The sequence below is a fragment of the Equus asinus genome, chromosome X (assembly GCF_041296235.1).
Source record: "Equus asinus isolate D_3611 breed Donkey chromosome X, EquAss-T2T_v2, whole genome shotgun sequence".
Lineage (NCBI taxonomy): Eukaryota > Metazoa > Chordata > Mammalia > Perissodactyla > Equidae > Equus > Equus asinus.
In genome coordinates this window covers 137,413,415-137,437,051 of record NC_091820.1, presented here as the reverse complement: position 1 = coordinate 137,437,051, position 23,637 = coordinate 137,413,415, and the positions used below count along the sequence as shown (strand labels likewise).

General features: G+C 41.3%; 1 protein-coding gene across 2 annotated transcripts in view; it reads left to right on the top strand.

The window, feature by feature from the left end:
- Window positions 1-12,108, top strand: part of GABRA3 (gamma-aminobutyric acid type A receptor subunit alpha3) — a 208,790-nt gene extending 196,682 nt beyond the window's left edge. The window contains exons 10-11 of one of the 2 annotated variants that reach the window (XM_070502258.1): window positions 9,464-9,577; window positions 10,073-10,556. In XM_070502258.1, coding sequence (XP_070358359.1) covers window positions 9,464-9,535 — 72 coding nt within the window. In that variant the 3' untranslated portion in view covers window positions 9,536-9,577; window positions 10,073-10,556. Of the gene's footprint in view, window positions 1-9,463; window positions 9,578-10,072 lie in introns of both variants that reach the window. The other variant, XM_070502259.1, reaches the window with a different exon arrangement.
- The last annotated feature ends 11,529 nt before the right edge of the window (window positions 12,109-23,637 follow it).

Here is a 23,637-nt window from a genome sequence, read left to right as displayed (position 1 = left end):
AACTCTCTGCAAATATGGTCATCTCAGTCTTCTTCCTTAGTTCCTCTCCATGGTAAATCCATTTAAGTTACGCAAAAGAAGTCAATTATGAGATTTGAAAAAAACAACTACTATGGAATGAATAGAAATAGGTCTCTAATGTGAGGGTGCTATACTTTGTCCACGCTGCTACAATGTGCAGGGATGAACAGTGAGAACCACTGACCCACAGGAAAAAAAGCTGAACTGCACTGAGAGTAAAACTATTGGGACTTAATCATAAATTAGTTTCTTTTTTCCTCCTTTAGAGAGACATGTTAAGCCTTATTTGCTTCGTAAAGCTAGAATGAGTGAGCATGAATCTGTTTAAAACTAATATAAATGATTTATAAATCTATTTCTGATCCGTACTATGATTAGGGATTAGATAAAATGTAAGGAGAAAGATTATAAAGCAAAGGAAAAGAAGGAATAGGTGAAAACAAAATCTCATTTTCAAATGAAGACAAATGACTAGCTTATAATAGCACTCCAAAATATAGCTGAACTGCAGGCTTTAAAGATCAGCTACATGTGTTTATCACTGCTTCCTTTGCACATCCTACTAAAATGAGAGTCAAGAAATAAAATACAAGCTCACAAGCATCAGGAGAACTGGAGAAGGGATTTCAGTCAGACAAGAGATTTTAATGCATTGTTTTAGAAGAATGAACTTGGGAAGAGAGAATAAGAACCCATTTATTAAGCTGAAGCAAGACAGAATCCCAGAGAAACTCAGTGTTTGAGGTGATTGATACAGCAGAGAATAAAGCACAGGGGTGCAACTAGAGGGACTGTTAAAAGTGTGTGTACAGAATAGTCAAGACCCCAGAGCCTGCCCAACATGTGAAATGTCTGCAGCCAGATGTATACTTTGCAGAGAAACAGCAGAAGCTTCTCTTCTAAAGAAGCTGAATGTCTCCCGAGAAAAGACCTTTGCATAGTGACATTTTGGAGTACCCGATAAAACGATCTGCTTCCAACTGATCTTCTTAAATGATAGTCTGCAATCAATAAGCCAGCTCAGGTACACTGAGCATACACACATCTTTTATGTTGCCAAATAATATTGAGATACCAAGGATTACCAAAATGAAGTTTACAATCTGAAAGAGAAAAACAAAGATTAAAAGAAAAAAGCTCATCTTGGAGGGAACAAATATAAATTCTCTTTAATTCCCTAAATTAAGAAAAACAAAACTTTTATATTTTTAAATATATCATATCAGTAAAACAAGAATACGATGCTAATACAAAAGGAAATCATAGAATAAGGAAGAGCCCTTAAAATTAAAAAGAATTGCCAAAATAAAAATTTCAATAGAGATGGAAAAATAAACTGAAGTTGGGGCCGGCTCCATGGCCGAGTGGTAAATTTCGCATGCTCTGCTTCTGCTGCCCAGGGTTTTACAGGTTTGGATCCTGGGTGTGGGCATGGCAAAGCTCATCAGGCCATGCTGAGGTGGTGTCACACATGGCACAACCAGAGGCACTCACAACTAGAATATACAACTATGTACTGGGAGGTTTGGGGAGAAGAAGAAGAAAAAAAAAAAACTGGCAACAGTTGTTAGCTCAGGCGCCAATCTTTAAAAAAAAAAAATAAACTCAGGGAAATCTCCCCACAAGTAAAGCAAAAAGAAAAAAATAAGCGGAGAAAGTTAAAGAAAATATAAGAGACTTAGGAATGAATCCAGGAAGTCCATCCAACTCAGAAGCTGCAGAATGAGTGAAAAGAGAAAAATGAATGAAGGGAATTAACAAAGCACTAATAGGAGACATTTTTACAAACGGAAAGACATAAGCCTCCAGGTTGAAAGCGTCCTCATAGGCCCAGGTGAAGGCACATCATCATGAAACTTCAGAAAGCCAGGGATAAAGCGATAGTCTAAAAAGCTTCTAGAAAGAAAATAAATGTTATCTACAAAGAATTGATTGGCCAAATGGCATCACACTTCTCAACTACGTTGGATGCCGGAAGACAGTGGAGCAGTAAATCTCATAAATCTGAGGGACAAATGATTTTCAACCTAGAATCCTATGCCCTGCCAAAGTATCAACTAAGTAGAGATGTACAGTTGTCATTTTCAGACCTACAAGAACTCAGAAATGTCACTCCCCACGCACTCCACCTTAGGAAGATACTAGAGGATATGTTCTATTAAAACAAGAGAGGAGAACATAAAAGAAAACGACGCTGGATCCAGAAAAGAGGGCATCCAACAGAGAAGATAAGTGAAGAGAAGTCCTAAGATGAAACCTATGCAGCAAGCAAGCCTGGGGAGGAAGCAGTCCAATTTGGAGCAGGAGGCTAGAGGTATTTATATGGTTCTTTATAATGATGTTACCACTGATATCGATTGAACTAAAAATATTGCTGTAATTGTATTAGAGGATGGAGGAGGGGTTGCATAAGTGAGGTAAATCATTATCATGAAAAGATGGTAAGTTATGTGTAAAACCGGTGGCAGTATAAGCATATCATTTAGAAATAACCCTTAGAAGTATCAGCTAAGAGAATTAAAAACAATTATGAGTTGCTGGACAAGATTGGGGGTGCATCGGGGTAAGGGTTCCCTGGTTTTCATTATAAGCCTTTAAGTTCTATTTTTTTAAAAGTATGTGCATTATTACTTTGATTAATTTTTTGAAAATTAGAATAAAAGCAAATTAAAATGAAATAAACCTCTACATTTAAAAAGAAGATAATCATTATTCTCAGAACTGCTTTTAAAATATTCATAAATGCTTTTTTTATTGGGTTCATAATAGTTTATATCATTGTGAGATTTCCGTTGTACATTATTTCTCGTCTGTCACTACGTAAGTCCTCCCCTTCACCCCTGTGCCCACCCCCCACCCCCCTTCCCCTGGTAACCACTGAACTGTTTTCTTTGTCCATGTGTTTGTTTATATTCCACGTGTGAGTGAAATCATATGGTGTTTGTCTTTTGAATATTCATAAAGTCTTATCTAAATTTTGAAAACACAGTAATTCTTAGGCTCTTTTTCTTATTTCCAAATAATATTTGAATGCTCTAGAATAATATCTTATCTTATTTTACATTAGAGAAACTTCCACACACTTCCATACTCAACTTCCATCCTCATCTTGGAAAAGTTTAGTTACTTATCATTAATGGCCTTTAAATTTATGAGGCATTCCTATAAACACAGCCACAAATCGAGTCACCCCTTAGTATTTTCTCTGTGGGGTGGATAATACTCACCATGGGTTAAGTTTTATTCATAAACTAGTGGTCTTCTCACCCTGTTCTACAGTAGGCATAAATGTCCTGACAACAACTGTACTCTGTTACTGGTAAATCGATTGAAACAAAAACAAACAGCAATCATTTCTGGAATATCTGTGGGATGCAGAGCTAAACATTACATGACCCCAGTACTCAGGAGCTGACTGCCTAGGGAGGAAAGTAATGTATATATACACATAGACAGAGCCCAGAAATAGGACCAAGTGCCATAGGAGAGAGAAAACCAAAGTGTTCCCTCTCCATTTTTTTCTTTTCACCTTAACTTGGCTGTTTCCGGAGGAAACTACTTCCTCAGTTGCCATTGCAATAGGAAGGCACGCTTCTATCCCTTCCTTGCTGCTTCCAGGTCATTACCTCCTCCTTTACTTCATGCAGACTGCCTTGCGCTTTGATGCTCCTCTCATCTGGCTGTCTCACTCTCTATTTTCCTTCATCTTACCAACGTTATTGACTCCAACATGCTCATTTCATATATAGGATTTTTACAGGTAGTTTACGTTTTTTGCAACAACTGCAAGTTCTGTCTTTGTTTTCCACTTGGATGACCCATCTGATATCATAAACTAGAACTGAGCCTGTGGCCAGTACTATCAGCGGAGCTCTGGGTCATCTCACCTGCTGGGTACCGCTACTGTGTCCACCACTAGGTGAGGGCTTTGGAAATGGACCAATCTAATTGCCTGTATACTTGCTCTAGTGGTTTTGTTTCTTTGTTTTTGTCAAGAAGACTGTAAGAGTTAAATCTGCTAATCGTATTAGTATGTTTGGACCTGTCACCTGATATCAGAAAGCTCATAATAAACTTTGTTTTGGACGTGCGAGGTCATATGTTCTACAGGACCAACCTCCATGTCATCTCTGATCAATGCACAAATTATAGTTTCCTCTGTGGTTATTTATCCTCCCCTCACTTCTTATCTTTATACTCTAATGTGCGTTCTTCTAGACTTATCCTCCTACCCCTCATAAACTTTCCTTCACTTCCTTCAGAAACTCTTGTTCACTGGAAAATAAACTATTCTGTACAACTGGCTTTTTCACTGAATGACCCCTCCAACTACTTCCTGTCTTGACTGACACCCATGTCTCAGCTGGAGATGTTAATCTTCTCTCTCCTGTTTTCTGGAAGTGAAGTTCACATCCTCTTAATCCCCAATATTGCTTTCAGACTATTACTCTTCCACTCTTTTATACTAAAGATGTCTCCTTTGAATCTCCAGATCTTCACTTGGATTCTCATACATCAGGATTTCCTGTTTTTCTCTTACTTCCTTGATATTCTCCTTTGCACTCAAGTTGCCATCTCTCTTACTGGCCTCATTGGATTTCCCTCTTAATTTTATTCCTGTGCTTTTTATGCCAACTATCTATTCTCTGCCCAACAGTCAGAATGATCATTTAAAACTGTAAATTAAAAAAATGTGGCTCAAAATACTTTAATGGCTTCCAACCATAGTTAGATCAAAATCCATAATGCTTATCATGGCTTTGAAAGTCTTATAGGATCTGGTCCCCAGATCTGTGATACTACCTCTTACCATCCTTTTTTTTTTTTTTCATTCAACTCCACTTAGGTCAAGGAGTGGCCTCCTTGATGGTCCTTGTACAAGTCACTCTTGTAGCAACCCGAAGTGCTTTGTCATTACTATTCTCTCTCTCTGCAAGTTTTGTTTCTCACATCTTTTCATGGCTTGCTTTCTCATTTTATTCAGATCCCTGCTCACCTTCTCAGAGAGACTTTCTCTGACTAGCGTTCATCATCCTTCTTTGTCCCCGCCCTGCTCTATGTGTCGCCATTATACTTCTCATCTCCTGACATATATTGTTGTGTATATTTAGTTGCTTACATGTTTATTACATGCTCCTCTTCACTGGAATGTGAGCTCCTTGAGGGCATGGGCCATGTTTTACTGTTCACTACTGTACCCCTAGCACCTAGCATAGAGCCTGCCATGTAGTAGACACTCAGTAAATACTTGACAAATAAATGAATAACCTCTATAGTTTCTCAAAGTCCATGGTTCCCTCTCTTCTTGCTTTTCTCTCTAGCCTTGGCCATGTGCTGTATCACCGCAGTCACTCACCAGCACCCTCCACCTCCTCAGTCACTTCAGTCCAACTCGCCTACTTCTCTCTCAAAAAACTCCACAGCCATTGATGGATTGGTGACATTTATGAGTTTATACTTTTGAGGTCTGCTGGGCTTTAACCTGTGCCTGCAATCCTTCTCTGTGTCCCTAATCAGTTCTGTCTTCTATTTCCTATAAAATCTATTTTAAATCTCGACTCTTCCCTTCACCTTCTCCCTGAGGAATTTGCTTTAACTGTGCACCTTTGTCCCCACCAGTACATAGATAGTCTTTGAGTCTCATCCACTCTCGCCTTAGCTGTGATCTCGCCCCAGGCAACTCCCCAGTTTGGCTCTGGATGCTTCCCACCTTCTCAGGAAACTTTCGCAAGTGATTCCTTTTCTTCCACCTGCGTTTTTCTCTCAGTCTATTGGCTTACTGGCCCCCTCCTAATCCCGCATGCGCCCTTCCTCTTTTGAATTTGCCTGACTCATTATTTATGCCTCTCTGCATGTTTCTTTTGCTTTTTCCCTTACTTTTAGTTCTCTTATTTTAATTAATCTCTCTCATTAGTCTAAAATTTACCATCTTAACCATTTTTAAGTGTACAGTTCAGTAGTGTTAAGTATATTCACAGGGTTGTACAACCAATTTCCAGAACTCTTTTCGTCTCACAAAACTAAAACTCTGTCCTCATTAAACAACAAATTCCCATTTTCCCCCCTCCCTCCCCCTGGCACCCACCATTCTCCTTTCTGTCTCTATGACTCTAACTATTCTAAGTACCTCATATAAACGGAATCATATACTATTTGTCTTTTTGTGCCTGGCTTATTTTCCTTAGCATAATGTCCTCAAAGTTCATCCATGTTTTAGCTTGCGTCAGAATTTCCTTCCTTTTTAAGACTGAATAATATTCTATTGTGTGGATAGGCCACATTTTGTTTATCCCCTCTCCTCTCTATGGACACTTCAGTTGCTTCCACCTTTTGGCTATTGGGAATTAATGCTGCTATGAACATGGGTGTGCAAATATCTCTTTCGAGACCCTGCTTTCAATTTTGGGGGATATATACCCAGAAGTGGAATTGCTGGGTCATATTTTAATTCTATTTTTAATTTTTGGAAAAACTAACATACCATTTTCCATAGCAGCTGCATCATTTTACATTCCCAACAGTGCACAGGGTTCCAGGTTCTCCACATCCTTGTCAACACTTGCTATAGTCTGTTTTTTGTTGTTGTTGATAGTAGGTATCCTAATGGGTGTAGGGTGATATCTCATTGTGGTTTTGATTTTCATTTCCCTAATGACTAATGATGTTAAGCATCTTTTCATGTGCCTGTCGGCCATCTGTATAACTTCTTTGGATAAATATCTATTCGAGTCCTTTGCCATTTTAAAAGTTGGGTTATTTGTTTTTTGGGTTTTTTGTCATTGCTCTGATTTGTCTTTGAATCCCACATAGTATATACTCCATTACTTTGCTCCACTTCTGAAAACTTGGGTTTGGGAAAGTTGGATGGCTGTTGGGGATTGTCACACAGGGTGCAGACCATATCTGCATATACTCTGAGGTCCTGGCTGGGTCTCAAGTACATTCAGGGCTCCAACTAAACCCCTAATTAGTACTTCTGGAAACAACAACCAGGAGTGCCATCTGAGGAAAACTCTTGAGTGGGACATGCATTGGTCCATAAAAGTTTTCATTGCCTCATCCTAAAAACCCACATGAGGTGGCTTCCCAGGAGGAAAGGTATCCTTATCCTAGGGTCAGACTGCTTGGGAGAATTTGGAGGAGTCAATGTCAGTTTCCTGGTGTGGGAATTAAGTCCAGCCTGAATTATAGAGATATGCTCTCCATATAGAAGAGGTCAGAACTCAGGAAGAACAAACTAGAAATCACATCGAGAATCTTCAATGCAGAGGAGGTCATTTTTCGTTCAGTAAACATCTATCATGTGCCTAAGAGCCAGGCACTTGGCTAGGGAGGTAGAAATAGAATCACAGTTTGGGCAAAGTTAAGTCCTTCTAGTTTATATCTATCAAATTCCAGAACATAGAGAAGTATTAGAAAACTAGATGCCGAAATGGAGAAATATTAGCCATTAATCTCTGCCTCCTGCTCCTGTCTTCTTGACACTATAGCTTTTGCTTTGATTTCCTTCTTTGACAATTTAGGTAAAAATTATAGTGGCTGATTAAAATATGCCATGTTGGAAAGGGCAAGGGAAATGAAAAGATGTTTTCCTTTATTACTTAAAAAATCTGTGGTTTAAGCAACTGCGGCTTCTCCCCACCAATAGACTACAGAGTGCCCACAGAGCTAATGAAAGTGTTTGCTGTTAAGAATGATTGTTCCAGAGACTTGATCATAACCAGCTTATCAGATGACTAAATGAAATAACACATGTGAAAGCTTCTGGCAAAATCAGGGTAGTGGGGGTTTTTCTTCCCTTTTTCCTTTTTTTCTTGTTTACTCACGAAAAAAGAGATTACTAAGCAAATTAATGAGTAAGCAGGCAAAGAAGTAAAGTGCTCTTTTATTTAACAGCAGAGGCATTTAGCAGCAGGCCTCTATCCACATATTGAATTTGCTAATTATAATTGAGTCCCGTGTAGTATTTAAGGCATTTACAAGGTTCTTAGAAGCCTTAGAGTTCTGTCCGCCTTCCACTTGGAGCAGTGTGACTGCATTCCTCAAAGAGAAAGAACAGTATTGCTTTTTAAGTGTCCCATTAGTCAGACTGTTCATTTACTTAAACCCACACCCTCTCATTTGTCCCCCTCCCCCTCCCTGATTGAAAACCCTGCAGGCAGCACAGGCAGGCAGAGCAGGAGAGCCTGGCATACAAGGCCTTTGCCATGCACACTGTGATCCAGCTACAGCAAGCTCCTGGGCACCCCTCAAACAAGCAGTGCCCTTGGCCTGTGTACTGTCCTTTGCTGCATCTTCCTCTGGTGAGCTCCTGCTCATCTTCTGCCACCCAGCTCACAGAACTCATTGCCTTCTCTGAGCCACCTTCTCCAGCGCCTGTCCAGTAGAGGGAGGTACTGTGCCCCTCCCTCTGCTGAATTCCCACATCTGGCCCATATCTGTTGGAACTCTGATTACATTTTAAGTCAATGATGTGTTCACAGGGCTCTCTCCCCCAGTGGACTGTGAACTGGAAAACAGGGACTGAAACTGACTCATCTTTTAACCTTTCCACCCATCCCTAAATACCTACATAGTTCTTGGCCAAGTAGATACTCAGTAAATATTTGGCAAAAGTTATTATTAGGATCAGGAAGGTAAATGGCAGTGTGGTCAAAAGGAAAAAAATATGAAAATAGTGGAGACTCTGAAGTAAAGAAGAAAAGAGATAGAGAGAGATTCAGAGAAACGTGTAAGAGAGGGAGTAAAGGAGTAAAACACAGATGCTGGGAAGCCAAGTAACACTGAGACAGGGAACATGGCGAGGTGTGTGAAATAAGCGTGATACAATGAGTCATCACTTCATACTCTTGGGCACTTCTGAAGCTCATCTAGCACCACTTTTCCCTAGAAACAAAGAGGGATGGAAGGCAGAAAAGGCCAGAGGGGGAGTGAGGCAACCAACACTACAGATTATGAGCTTGGCCACTGCCTTTGGCCTGAGTCAGGAACTGGCCTGCTCCCTTGGCCTCCTTTTCCTCAGCCTCTCTCTTCTGATCCAGGGCTGAGCTTTGTCTCCTCTTTTCTTTGCTACATGGAGGTTCATGTATACACAAGTCTCATATGTGGGAACAAATGGGCACATGTGTGCATGCTTGTTTCCTATTGAGTTTTCTTTTTACTCTGAAAAAAAATCCACAGGCAGTGTCATAGGAAGCCCCTACCTGTCCTTGCATTTGCTGTGTCAGAGGGGAGTATTTGCATAGCTCCCTGGGAAGGCTGTGGCTCCTACCTGCAGCTTTGCAAGAGTGGAAAACCCTGGTGTGGCCCCAGCTTGCTGAACACATTTACAGTGCATGAAGGGTGAGATACTGTTGAAATGATGCACGTAAACATGCCGTAGTATTTATTGTGTCTTTACGACGAAATGACTTTCAGACTCACTGAGCTCTCTTCCTCACAGGAGATGTGCCACTTGATGGTTGAAGCCTTTTGGAGTTATTTCTCGGGTAACCAAAAAGTGTCTCGCGCCTAGAAAGCAGCACAGTGCAGCACTGGATAAAAGTCAGGAGCCCAGGTGGCTAGTGTGGGCTCTGCTACTCAGTCTGAGGCTGAGTTTTCTTGTCTGTCAAATGGGAGTAATCTCACCCACCAACCTCATAGGGTTACTGTGACGATCAAATCACATGATTATATAGGACCCTTCATGTGACCAACATTTCACAGTTTTCTGGTGATTTCTACTACCATTCTCTCATCTGATCCTCTCAACAACCGTGCCAAATATTTTGATCCTCATTTTGCAGATGAAGAAACTAAAGCTCAAAGAGAGGTGACTTGGCCAAAGCCACATAGCTAGTAAACCAGGATAATGCAAATTTTTTGTTTTCAAACTCATCTTCAATTATCCCCAGACACAACCTGGCTACTCAGTGCTATTGGCTTCATGGCCACTGTTTCTTAACTTCCCTCATGGCACCTCCTCCCCACAGCCTCTGAGAGTGCTCTGTCTAATGAATTAATTAGTTTTTGTTTTGTTCCCCCCTTCTCTCCTACTGTTTCTGGCCCCTAGAAGAAAACACCAGCAGCCCCAACAAAGAAAACCACCACCACCTTCAACATCGTGGGGACCACCTACCCCATCAACCTGGCCAAGGACACTGAGTTCCCCACCATCTCCAAAGGCGCTGCTCCCAGTGCCTCCTCCACCCCAACAATCATTGCTTCACCCAAGACCACCTACGTGCAGGACATCCCGACTGAGACCAAGACCTACAACAGTGTCAGCAAGGTTGACAAAATTTCTCGCATCATCTTTCCTGTGCTCTTTGCCATTTTCAATCTGGTCTATTGGGCCACATATGTCAACCGGGAGTCAGCTATCAAAGGCATGATCCGCAAACAGTAGATAGTGGGTGCGCAGCAACCAGAGCACTGTATACCCTAGGAAGCATCCAGGCACCCAAACCCCAGGGCTCCCCTACGTGTGTTTCAGGATTTTTCATTTAACCCTCTACCAAGCCGTGACTCTCAAATCATATTTATGAATCTCAATGAAAAAACAATAACAACAGAAAAAAATTGCCCCTCTAACATTGCTGAGTGTACCCTCAGAGCCAAACACTGCCATTTGTCCAAATGCTCATCTTAGTCTGCCAGTCTCCCCAAGCTGAGGGCACTGCATGTATTTTACTGCACTCTGCCCTCTGCAGAAAGAACAGGAGACTCTACTACCTATAGTGGGAGCCTTGGCTGTTTGAGAGGTCCACACCAAGGACAATTGTTGACTGATCCAGATCAGATGATTCTGACTCACTAGGGAGCTAGGCTGGGCTATCTCATATGGGAAAGTCACCTCCCTGCCAAGACAATTAGTGAAATATTGGATGGGGCAAGAGGGTTGGGCTGGGTTGTAGTTGAGGCTTGAAGTCTGGCTCAGAAGAGAGGGCTGCTGGCAGGCAAAAGTCAGATTCTATCCTCCATACCCGCCACACCCCAAAGCCTAGCCCAGGCCCAAGAACTTTGCTCCCATTGTGTCAGGGACCTCTGGTCCTCTGTTGATGCTGATTCTGAGAGGGGTGAATCAGAATAGAGTTGATTGAGTCAACTAAAACATTATCTTTATTACCAGTTTGATAATATATTATTTATAGGCCATTTGATCTCATTTGTTCATAATGCGAGTAAAAAGGACATTTATAATTATAATATTTTCTGAGGAAGATTAGCCCTAAGCTGACATCTGTGCCAATCTTCCTCCACTTAATATGTGGGTCACTGCCACAGCATGGCTCATGAGTGGTGTAGATCTGCGCTCAGGATCCAAACCCACAAACCTGGACCGCTGAAGCAGAGTGCACCAAACTCAACCACTATGCCACAGGGCTGGCCCCTAAATTATAAAATTTTTATAAGGTAGCTAAGTCTCAGATGTTTGAATGACTTGCCTAGGCTCCTTACAAGTGTCTGTAGTAGAGAACTATCTTGCACCCCTTTCCAAGGCCAAAATGAAGACATGACTGAGAAGCCAGGTCCACCTTGACCTCAGAATTGGCACAATCTCAATAGGCCTGCTGGGTCCTGAAAACAGTTTGGTTGGACACCTAAAAGAGTTTTAGAAAGTTACAATATGTCACCCAAGCAGACCACTTCTAATAGTCACAGCTCAAGGGAATGAGATTGTTTAAGATGGCAGCCCCAGCCCCTAGTCCAGAGTATCCTAGAAGGCTAAAGTAAAGCCACAGATGGCACCAAAAGCAGATTCTCCCTGCCCACTCTGTGAACAACGCTCCTAAGGGGTCTATCATTAGCTGCTGGTTGCCTTTTCACCTATCCTTCCCCCATCCCCTGCTTCCTTGCCATTGCTGGGATAATGCATGCAAGTCCCATTATTCCTAAGACTGTGTCTGTAGATAAATTCATGACTAGAAGAATGTGGTGTCGTGGATCTGTGGGGATGGGGGGTGGGGTGGGTGGGGCTGCTAATGATCGTCTTAAGGAATTTAGAATGGAAGCCTGACCTTTGCCTCTCTGTAGAAATTGTGTTTCCAAATGCTTTGGTGCAATGTTTAGCGGCTGTTTATTAAACTCTTTCTGAATTATACTTGGGCTGGCGAACTTTTTTTGGTCACTCTTTGCCTAACACAAGCGGTACTTTGTTCTTGGCTTTCACCTCCACTCTCATGCCACCCTTACCTTCCAGTTCATATTCCACCATAGGCCTGTGCTGGAAAAAAGGTATATCCAGAGCAAGAGACCTACTACAGTGATCCAAAACGGAAGCCATGTGAAAACATAGCTTTGATTGACTCAGGGGTCTCATTACCCAATATGACAGAGAAGGAAACACTTGTATTGCTCCCTCTGCTAAATTCACCCACTCCCAGGACATAGAGAGAGGGATTTTCATTGCAATTCTAAAGGCTCTCTCTTTTCCATTGATTACTATTTCCCTTAGGCAATAGTCTCCTTAGGTGATAGTTATTAGGCAGAAGGAGAGTGAGTGGTTGGTTGATCCACATGTTGGAAAATGGATGATGACCCTTATTTCTTACAGAATTAGGAAAAATCTGGGAAATAATCTCATGAGATCTGCTTGAGGAAATTGCATGGCTCTTAAGGGATGGGGAAAATCTCCTTGGGAGAGCATTTTAAATCATATAAAAGGTTTTCTTGTCTGAAATAAAATCAGAGACTTGGACAGTCTGACACTTGGTGCATGTTCCAGCCCTGTGGTCATCTGATGGATGCCCTGCTGCCCTAGCAATCTCACAGTCCCTGACTAGTTCAACCGTGCCCTGAGAACAACCATGCGAGGCACACATGGCTGCCTCCCTAGCAAAATTGCCTGATACCAATATTTAAGTGTTGTCATTTCCTTGAAAACCTTTTGAAGCCACTTTGCCTCTGAAAACAATGTCCCTAGTCTTAGGGGAAATCTCAAGCTGTTCCCATCAGCACTTCTGTTGCTGAGATACCCTAGAGTTTGAAACCCTATGTCAAACTGGAACCAGCATCTCTGGACTCAAGTATTATATGGTATTTAGTGCATCAGAGTCATATTCCTAGCCATTCTAGAGGCTGCTGGAAGAATGTCTCACACAGTAGGTACTCAATAAATATTTATGAATAAATTAATGTGAATCTAGATCAGAGCTATATGGGGGAGAGTCTCTTCAGGGTGGTGTTGGAGAGGAGACAAGCTAAACCATGATCAGTGGAGATTAATGGAAATATAAATGCAATTTGTAGCTGCCTAAAGCAGCTTGAAGAGCATCCAAGTACTAATAAATGTACTCTGTTTTAAGTCATTTTAGATACCTGTTTCTTGCTTAAATAATTGTTTGCTCCTATTGGCTTTTAAATCTGGGAGGTTCATTTAATGGCCTATTAGTTCCTCATGCTAAAAGTACTGAGGGCAGGAGAGGAAGGCACGGCTGGGTACCAGGCCCCTCTGAAAGCCCACTGGCCCATCAAAGATGCACCTGTGTTTTGACACCCTTCAGAGGGTTTCCCAGACTGAGCTTGGGAAGAAGGCCCTCCAGAACTCTGAATCTTTCCAAGAAGTCTAGCAGGAGATGGAACGAATGAAAAGGGAAATGGAAGAGAAACAAATTGGGAGAAAATCTGTCAAAGGGGCCCCAGAATTGGAGGCAGGGATCTCTCTTCAGTCTCAACAGCTTCTAATTACACAGGCTCTCTTTCTCCTGGAAACATTAATCACGTGACCACCCACTGGAGTGAGGCTAAAGGTGCCTGTCCTTGTTGACTGGGCAATCTGCCCTCTGGGGCCTCCTGCCTTTTCCATCATAGAGCAACCTTGGACCTGTTCTGCCTTGCATCTGCCTCAGCTCCAACAATTTGATATCAAGGGGAAAACATTGAGAAGAATGAACACTTGGATTTTAGCCAGGGCTTAGTCCCCTCACAGTTGCTGTGTGACGTTGGACTAGTCCCTCCCCTGAGCTAAGACTTCATTTCCCCTTTAGTAAAATGTGGTTCTGATCAGAGACAAGTCAACAGAGTACCCTTTCCAGCAGCAGCTGCCCCTGGTGGTCTACTGTGCCCCCGAGTATCACCACATCCTGGGGCCCCCACACCAGCACACTCCAGGAGCACAAGCCCCATCCTTTGGTTGCCTGTCGCACAACTCAGATGGGTTGGCAGCTTCAAAATAATTTAATTAAACACTAAGTAAGGACAGCTGGGAGGCTAAACCTGGGAATGCAGGAGCCAAACTCTCAGGTCTATTAGTGATCTCCTTAACACCTCCCCACACACTATATCCTCCACCTGAGCTTCATGTGGGAGTGTCTTGTGAGATGAGATGCAGGATTATTAGTGGCCCAGCTCCAGTCCTAGCATGGACCAAGTAGGGTGCTAAATTGAAAAGATTAAGGGAGTGCTGGTGCCAGGCAGGGGGCCTCCAGGTAAGCCAAGAGCATAGATTGGAAACAAAAGACCCCTCCTCTTTTCTTTTTTCCTCCAAAGGTTCAGCTTAGGGGAGAACAGAAATCCTCAGAAGGGAATTCCCTAAACTTCTTGTGACCAAATCAACAGAAGTCATGGGATCTCTCCCTTCCCTTTGTCACAGGCAAAAGATGGTCTCCCTCTGTCTAAGGCCAGTCTCTACTTTATTCTTCATCCCTGTTCCTCTCTTCTAAAGGAATTCTATTTCTGTTATCTGCTCTCAGTGAAGCTGCTCTTGCTGAGTCACCACTGCCCTGGTTACTAAAACCTAAAGGCATTTTTCAGTTATGTTACTTGACCTGTCGGAAGCATTTGACACTGCTGACAGTGACTTTATTCTTTGGTTTCCATGACACCACGGTCTCCTGATATCCCTGATTTTTTCCCTGCTACCTTCCGATTTCCTGTGTTTTTTCTATTCAACTTCTCCCACACCTGGGGTTCCCTATAGTGATTTGTCTGCTCTTTTCACTCTACACACTCTCCCTGAATGATCTCATTTGTCCTGATGGCTTCAGTGACTGCATATTTGAATTATCTTTTGTTGTGTAACAAACCACCCCCAAATTTCACGGCACAAAACAACCGTTTATTATTCCCATGGGTCAAGAAGGTGGACAGGGCACAGCAGGGATGGTTTGTCTCTGCCCCACGATGCCTGGGACCTCAGATAGGAAGACTCAAATAAGCAAGGGTAACTTAACTGACTGGAACATCGGGGATGGAGGACCCAATTCCAAGCTCCGCATGGCAGGGGATTCTGTGGTGAGATACAGGCATATTAGTTGCCCAGCTGCAATCCTGTTCAGCAGGGAAAATATTGGGTCTGAAACTGAGAAAACGAAGGCAGTTCTGGGTGCCAGACCAGAAGGTGGGGTCTGTCACTCATGTGTCTGCCAGCTGGGCTGTGATGGTTGAAGGAAGAGTTCAACTGGGACTGTTGACTAGAACATCTATACATGACCTTTCCTTATAGTTTCTCACAGCATGGCAGCTGGGCACTGAAAAGGAGCATCTCCAGAAGCGGCCTCTGGAGAACAAGTGTTCCAAGAGAACCACATGGAAGCTGCATGGTTTCTACTGTCCTAACCTGGGAAGTAGCTGCATTCTGTTTGTTACAATAGACTCACTAAAGCTAGCCCAGATTCAAGAGGAGGGGCACCGACCTCACCTCTTAACAGGAGGAGTGTCAAAGAATTTGCACACATGTATGAAAGCCGCCATACTTCCTTTATGCTGATGACTACCAAATCGACATCTCTAGCCTAGTCCTTTGACGTCAAACTTAGCATGTTCAAAGCGGAACTCTTGACTCTTCCACCCACACAGTTCTTCCCTTCATCATTCCTTAATCAATGAATGGAAGCATTGTTTGTTCAGATGCTTAAGCCAAAAACATAGGAGGAATTCCAGACACCTCTCTCGCATCCTCACATCCAGCATATCTGACAATCTTCTGCACTCAGCCTCTAATTTAAATCCCATATCGTGCCCCCTTCTCCTCGCTTCCACTACCAGCACCCTAGTCCAAGCCTCCACCATGATCTCTCACCTGGATCACTACAGAGCTAGCTTTTTAAATTATAAGCCAGATCCTGTCACTTGCCTGTTTAATACCCTTCAATGGCATCCTGCCGCACTTAAAATCCAAATCTAACCCTGGTCTTAAAAGTCCTGCTCATCCTCCTGTTACCACAGTGCTGCCTCACTCACAATGCATCAGCCATATCAACTGCACCTCAAGTACTAATATGTCTCAGGGCCTTTATGCAGGCTGTTTCCTCAGTCTAGAATGTTCCTTCCCTTCTTGCCCTAACCTGGCTGGCTCTTACTCATCCTTCAGTTCTCACTGAAAGGTCATGTGTGTCATGCCTTGTCCTCCATGGCAAAGCAGCTGTGTGCTTGCTTCCACTCTACTCTGTATTGCTCTGCTATCCCAACATTCACCATGCTTCATTGCAATCTCCCACTAGGTGTGAGGAAGAGCTGCCCCTGCACACCACTTTGTAGGGCCAAAACCATAGTCCAAAGTCAGCAAATACTTATTGAATAAAATAACTTCTGATCTGGGCTTTAAAGGATGATTGAGAATTTTCTAGGCAAAGAGAAGGGCATTCAAGAAGGATGCACAGAGACCCAGAAGTGAGAGAGAACATAATGAGGCTTATGGCCAAGTTTATTTGTCTTAGCTGTCCAGGCACTCTACCCACTAGGATGGATGATGACTATAGTGGTTCTGGACCTAAAAGGTGGTATGGGAGGCATAAGCTATTCTCTACGTGAGAACCTGGCTGCATGCCATCATCTTGTTGACTTGTTATCCCAGAAAGTTGGCTTCTATAAACTCAGAAAGATGACAGAAGCACATGTGACCCAATTTGGGGAAAGCCACTTGCTGGCCTGTAGGATTGATGGCTCCGTTCTAGGCCAACTTCCTACAGACCCATGTCTAAGAGTTTCCCATCCTTGCAGCCACTCCCCAGCCTTGCTGCATAACAAGCACATTCACTCACACTATTCCAAAGCCTACAGACCCTTTCTCAGATCATTAAAGCATCAGACGAAATGAACAGAAGTCCATGAAGGATAATAATAACACTGCTAGGTCCCATTGCAGGCCATTCAGTTTTATCATAGTCTCAGGACAACCCTGAAAGCTGCACCAGGCTGGGGGCTTAGGACTTTCCATTCTAGCAGATTGAGTTTTATGGGCATAGGTATCATGTTGGGTTAGGGCTCTAGGATCTTTAAAGACTTTGAGCTGAGTGTCCTTCCTGAAATATAGATCTAGCTGGAATCATACCCTTCCCCTCCCTGCCTCTTGATATGAGGAGAACTAGGGAAATTTAATGAGTATTTATTGGCAAAGTAGAGAGCTAGTGAACTCCTAGTAGAAAAAGTATCAGACAGTGAAACCCAAAGTCTTATTAGTTACCAATTCCTTCCATACTGATATTAGGAATAGCCGCTACTGATTTTGAAATTGTCTAATACTCAAGCCATATCCATGCTGATCTGGTCTCCTATGATGAGCTATAGCCAACTTTCCCAGGCTTCTGTGGCACTAGCAGGCATCCTTTAGGTTAAGGTCAATGGGAGACGGTGCCCAAGGTTAGTGCTCTGGTCAATGGTGCCTCAGCCTGGAATCTGTTCTAGGCACTTTGGCTTTAGGTCATGACCACACTACAACCCCCTGAAAGGAGCCATCATGATAGATGCAGCAAAGCCTGAACCTTGGGCAGATGGCCGTCTCCTCTTGTAAGTATTAATATGTAGCCATTTGAGAGGATTCAATTGGGACTGGTCCTCATCCAAACCCATGAAAAGAATGAGATACCAACATGGTCAGAGTGAAAAGCTGGTGGTGGAAAAGTAAGTGTGAATGGTAAAAAGACACAGGAACCAAGAGGCAAGAATACCGAGTTTTAATCTGGGTTATATCACTGTCTCAGCTGTATGACCTTGAGCAAGTCATTTAACCTTTATGTAACATAAATATAATAAGAAAACTTTTCAGGGGTGACTAGGTTTAAATGAGTTCCTGCACATAAGATCATTGAAACTTTTAATTTCCACTCATATGTAGGGAATAAATCCGAACACTGTTACTGAGAGTATCGTCACCAAGACAGCAACATGGAAGTTGTTCCTGACTTTGCTACCCCTCACAAGAACAACTAACAACTGTTGATGGACAAGACACCACTGAGAGAATCCCAGAGCAAAGAGAGAGGCTGAAGCACCCACCTGCACCACAGAGACCAAGTTAGACCACATTAGAAGGGTAAGAGGAGTGGCTACACACTGACCACATTGCCCCTCCCCCAGGGCAGTGCAGTACCATGCCAAGAGGTCTCTCCTGAGCCTACAGTTCCTCCAGTGATAAAAGAGAGCCTAGAGGTGACACCAAGACCCCGTGCCATTATCGGTTGCTTTGCGGAAGCCCCTAATCTGATTTCACACTACAGGGATCACAGGGGAATCTTCAGAGCTCAGCCACTGGGAATCTGATTGTGACGGGGAAGGAAGGAGAGGTTTCCAAAAACCAGCACTCAAATATTGAAGACCATGTTCCTGCCTGCAGAGCCTAAGTACTAGTCTCAACCAGTAGCTTTGCTCATCTGCAGAACAAAGTTGATGGTGCAGTCTGACCAGGGAACTTGGCAGGGTGCAGGTCTGCCTGATTTGGGTCCTCAAACGAGGAGTTTTGTTGGCCCTGGAGCCTGGTTTGTAAACATCCAAGCAGGAAAGCTGAGTCATAGCTTCACCTGCTGCAGAGCATGGCCCCTGACCCCATCAGACAGGAAGGGCATATGAGAACACCTGGAAGCTACATAACACAGCAACACTCACTGAGCATTGGAAGGGGAGGGCAGAGCTGATCTCCCCCAGAGCAAGGCCAGTGGCCCTGTTCAGCCAGGGACCTTGGGGCATGGGTTGACTTGAGTGAAGACCACATAAAAAGGGCTTTCTTGGCCTTGGAGCTGCTTCTCCCACTGTACCTGGGAAGGAAAACTAATTTGTAGCCCCAGTGATTGCTGAATATAGCCTTCAGCCTGCCCAGCCAGTGAACCTTGCCAGACCACACAAGAGGCTGTATAGCTCATCCAACAGCTCTGCTTACAGTGGGACTTGAACCAAGAGCACAACCCGTGGCTTTCCCTGTATGCAGAGCAAAACCAGTGGCCTCACCTGACCAGGACATTCAATGCACACTCTTGCCTGATTTGGTTCACCAAACAATGAGCTGTGCAGGCCCTGGGTCCTGTCCTGCTGCCCTGCTAGGGCAGGGAAGCTAATTCATAGTCCCACCTACTGCTGAGTATAGTACCCAGTCCCAACTGTCTAGTAAGTCTGACCAGAGAATACAGGCAACTGCAGAATTCATCCTACTACCTAACTTGGGCAGGGAACCAATTGAGCAGTCCTATCCAGCTGTTGTCAGCCAGTGACAGCCCCCAACCCCTGACCTCAGAGCTTGAAAAATTGCCTTGCCCAAAAATAGACCCTAATAGCAGGCCCCATCTGCCCAAGGACATTACAATTAGACATGACCAGAAACCCAAACTGAGCTGACCGGTGAAGAACTGTTCCTGCCAAAGCAAACCTACAAAGTCTAGAATGGGAGACCACTTACTCTAATGCACAGATACCAAAGTAAGGAATCAAGGATCATGAAAAATCAGATAAATATGACACCACCAAAGGTAACTAGTAAAGCTCTAATAACTGATTCTAAAGAAATGGAGATCTATGAATTGTCAAAGAGTTCAGAATAATCATCCTAAAGCAGTTTAGTGGACTACAAGAACACACAGACAGGCAACTAAATGAAATCAGGAAAACAATGAACACAAACAAAACATGAAGTTCAACAAAGATATAGAAACTATAAAAAAACCCAAACAGAAATTCTAGAGATGAAAAATACAATAATTAAATCAAAGACTTCAACGGAGAGCTTCAAAAGCAGAAGAAAGAATCGGCAACCTAGAAGATAGGACATTTGAAATTATCCAGTCAGACAACCAAAAAGAAAAAAGAATGAAAAGGAGTGAAGAAAGCCTATAGGATTTTTGGGACACAATGAAAAGAAACAATATTCATATTATGGGAATTCCAGAATAAGAGAAAGAGAAAGAACCAGAAAGTATATTTAAAGAAATAATGGCTGAAAACTTCCCAAATCTAAGGAGAGAAAAAGACATTCTAAGAGGCCCAAAGGATCCTAAATAGGTTGAATCCAAATAGGGTTACACCAAGACACATTATAATTAAATTGTCAAAAGTCAAAGACAGAATTTTTAAAAGCAATAAGAGAAAAGAGAGAAATTACATACAAGGGAATCCCCATAAGAATATCAGTGGATTTCTCAACAGAAAATTTTCAGGGCGGAAGAGAATGGAATGACGTATTCAAAATATCGAAACAAAAAAACCTCCCTGTCTACCAAGAATACTATGCTTGGCAAAGCTATCCTTCAGAAATGAAAGAGATGAAGACTATCCCAAACAAACTGAAGCTGAGGGAATTCATCACTACTAGACCTGCCTTACAAGAAATGCTAAAGGGAGTTCTTTGAGTGGAAAAAAAAGGATACTAATTAACATCATAAAAACATAAGAACGCAGTGTAAAACTCACTGGTAATGGTAAATATATAGTCAAAGTTAGATTCTGTAATATGGTAATGGTGATGCATAATTCATTTACAACTGTAGTTTAAAGGTTAAAAAACAAATGTAGGAAAAATAACCTTAACTACAATAATCTGTTATTAGTTACACAATATTAAGAATATGTAAATCATAACTTCAATAACCTCTAATGTGAGGGAGAGGAGAAATAAAACTGTAAAGCTTGAGAATTCTATTGTAGGTAAGTTGTTATTAGTTTCAAATAGGGTGTTATAATTTTAAGATATGTAAGCCTCATGGTAGCCACAAAGGAAAAACCTACAGTAATTACACAAAAGAACATGATAAAGAAGTCAAAGTACACTGGTACCAAAAGGCCTCAAAACAAAACAAAAAAATGACAGCAGGATAAGAAACAAGGAACAGTGATCTATAAAACAACCAGAAAACAATTAATAACAATGGCAATAGTCAGTTCTTACTTATCAATAATTACTTCAAATGTAAATGGATTAAATTCTCCAATCACAAGACATATAATAGCCGAATGGATAAAAAACAAGATCTCACAAAATGCTGTCTATAAGAGACTCACTTAGCCTTAAAGACACACATAGGCTAAGAGTGAAGGGATGGAAAAAGATATTTTAAGCAAATGGTAACAAAAAAAAAAAAACAGAGTTAGCTATACGTATATCAGACAAAATAGATTTCAACTAAAAATAGTAAAAAGAAATAAATAAGGTCATCGTATAATGATAAAGGGGTCAATACATCAAGAAGATATGATAATTGTGTATATTTATCTACTCAACATTGGAGCACCTAAATACATAAAGCAAAACTAACAGCTAAAAGGAGAAATAAGCCTCAATACAATAATACTTGAGGACTTTAATACACCATTCTCAACAATGGATAGATCATCCAGAGAGAAAATCAATAAGGAAACAGTGGATTTGAACAACACTATAGAACAAATGGACCTAACAGACATAGACACAACATTCTCTTCTAAAGTGCACATGGAACATTTTTTAGGATACACCATATATTAGGCCACAAAACAAGTCTTAGCAAATTCAAGAAGATTGAAATCATAACAAGTATCTTCTCTGACTGGAATAGTATGAAACTAGAATCAGTGAAAGGGAAAAACTGGAAAATTCGTAAGTACATGGGAATTAAAAACACTCTCCTGAACAAGTAATTAATCAAAGAAGAAATTAAAAGGAAAATAAAAAACTATCTTGAAACAAAGGAAAATGTAAACAGAACATACCAAAGTTATGGGATGCAGCAAAAGCAATTCAAAGAGCAAAGTTCATAGCAATAAATGCTTATATTAAGAAGCAAGAAAGATCCCAGATAAACAACCTAATACTCTACCTTAAGGAACTAGAAAAAGAACAAATTTAGCCCAAAGTTAGCAAAAGAAAGGAAATGATAAAGATTAGAGTTGGAATAAATGAAATAGAGAACAGGAAAACAATAGAAAAGGTGAACCAAACTAAGAGTTGGTTCCTTAAAAAGATAAACAAAACTGACAAACTTTTAGCTAGACTAACCAAGGAAAAAACAGAGAGGACCCAAGTCAACAAAATTTTAAATAAAAAAAAGAGACACTAAAATTGATACCACAGAAATACAAAGGATCATAAGAGGCTACTATGAACAACTATATGCCAACAAACTGGGAACCCTAGAAGAAGTGCAAAAATTCTTAGAAACATGCACACTACCAAGACTGACTCAGGAAAAAATAGAAAGTCTGAGTAGACAAGATACTAGTAAGAAGACTTAATCAGTACTCAAAAATCTCCCAATGAAGAAAAGCCTAGGACCAGATGGCTTCACTAGTGCATTTCATAAAACATTTAAAGAATTAATGCCAATTCTTCTCAAACTCTTTCAAAAACATCAAACAGGAGGGAACACTCCCAAACTCATTTTTTGAGGACAGTATTACTCTGATATGAAAACCAGAAAAGGACATTACCAGAAAAGAAAACTAAAGATCAATATCCCTGATGAATATAGATGCAAAAATCCTGAATAAAATATCATCAAATCAAATACAAAAATACATCAAAAGGATCATACACCATGATAAAGTGGGACTTATTCCAGGGATGCAAGGAGGGTTCAACATCCACAAATCAATCAATGTGATATATCACATTAATAAAATAAATGAAAAAAATCATAGGATCATCTCAATAGATGCAGAAAAAGCATTTGATAAGATTGAACACCATTCTTGATAAAAACTCTTAACAAATTAGGAATAGAAGGAACATACCTCAACATAATAAATGCAATATGTAACAAGCCTACAACTAACATCATACTCAATGGTGAAATGTTGAAAGCTTTTCCTCTAAGATCAGGAACAAGACAAGGGTGCCCACTCTTGCCACTTTTATCTATACAAGAGTGTAACTAGAAGTAACTGGAAGTTATAGTACTGGAAGTCCTTGCCAAAGCAGTCAGGTAAGAAAAAGAACTAAAAAGCATAGAATTAGAAAAGAAAGAGCAAACTTGTTGCTATTTCAGATGACATGATTCTAATATAGAAAATCCTAAATACTCCACCACAAAACTGTTAGATCTATTCAACGAATTCACTAAACCTGCAGGATACAAAATTAAAATACAACAATCAGTAGCATTTCTATACACTAACAATGAATTATCTGGAAAAGTAATAAAGAAAATGATACCATTTACAATAGCATCAAAAACAATAAAATACTTAGAAATAAACTTAACCATGGAGATGAAAAATCACTACTCTGAAAACTAGTAGACACTGACAAAAGAAATAAAAAAATACACAAATAAACGGAAAAGGTATTGTGTTCATGGATTGAAAGAATTAACATTGTTAAAATGTCAATACTACCAAAAGCCACCTATACATTCAATGCACTCTCTATCAAGATGCAAAGGCATTTTTTACAGAAGTAGAAAAAACAATCTTGAGATTTATATGGAACAACAAATGACTTAAAATAGTCAAAGCAATCCT